The following is a 675-nucleotide window of genomic DNA, read 5'->3' as shown; positions in this document are numbered from 1 at the left end:
CTAAAAGAGACATTCTAAATCTCTATGTGAAGGTTACCTTGTCAAAGAGCAAAGATATCTAAATATCTTAACCTAACCACCCAAACCAGGTAAGCAAACATAAGGCTGGTAATACTATTCCCCGAAAGCTGTGCAAAGTTTATTGGTTTCTTTGGCAATGCAAAATTATTTTTCTTCCATAAGTTGTATGTCTTTTATTGCAAGTGTAATATCCCCATTGCCATGATCTCAAACGAATCGTATACTAACTTGATATATTGTTTATATCAACACGTACTTTTCATACACAGAAAATCATATTTACATATCATCTATCCTTAAAAATCTTGACACTACATACCGTCTCAAAAAGTAAACAGTAAACAGGGTAATATAAACATCTACAGCTTATACAATGCACATACAAGCTTATAGTACTGAACAACAAAACATAATATCCATCCAACACTGACACTGTTCAATCCGTATATGACGAACAGACACAAAAACGGACTCACCCTGCCAGTCCTGTCATTCATACGAGCGTCTGCAGGAGGCAAGTCGGACAGGAATGCGCTTCGTTCACATCTCGCTGACGGCTTCGTGCCAAACAAAGGCCCGTCGGGAGAGCGAAGGTTCAAAAAGGCTCTTCTTTGTTGCGTGTCGTGTAGTCTTCTCTGGTTATGAATGCTGGAA

The 675-nt window shown here is 38.7% G+C and overlaps 1 protein-coding gene across 1 annotated transcript in view; it reads right to left on the bottom strand.

Moving 5' to 3' along the window:
• LOC119587357 (intraflagellar transport protein 46 homolog) overlaps positions 1–675 on the bottom strand; it is a gene marked incomplete at its 3' end in the record, with an annotated part of 36,509 nt that overhangs the window by 30,053 nt on the left and 5,781 nt on the right. Inside the window, 1 exon segment of the mRNA XM_037936103.1 lies at positions 498–669. Coding sequence (XP_037792031.1) covers positions 498–669 — 172 coding nt within the window.

Source organism: Penaeus monodon, chromosome 22 (assembly GCF_015228065.2).
Source record: "Penaeus monodon isolate SGIC_2016 chromosome 22, NSTDA_Pmon_1, whole genome shotgun sequence".
Taxonomy (NCBI): domain Eukaryota; kingdom Metazoa; phylum Arthropoda; class Malacostraca; order Decapoda; family Penaeidae; genus Penaeus; species Penaeus monodon.
Note: the sequence above shows the minus strand (reverse complement) of the source record. Positions and strands in the feature narration are given on the sequence as shown.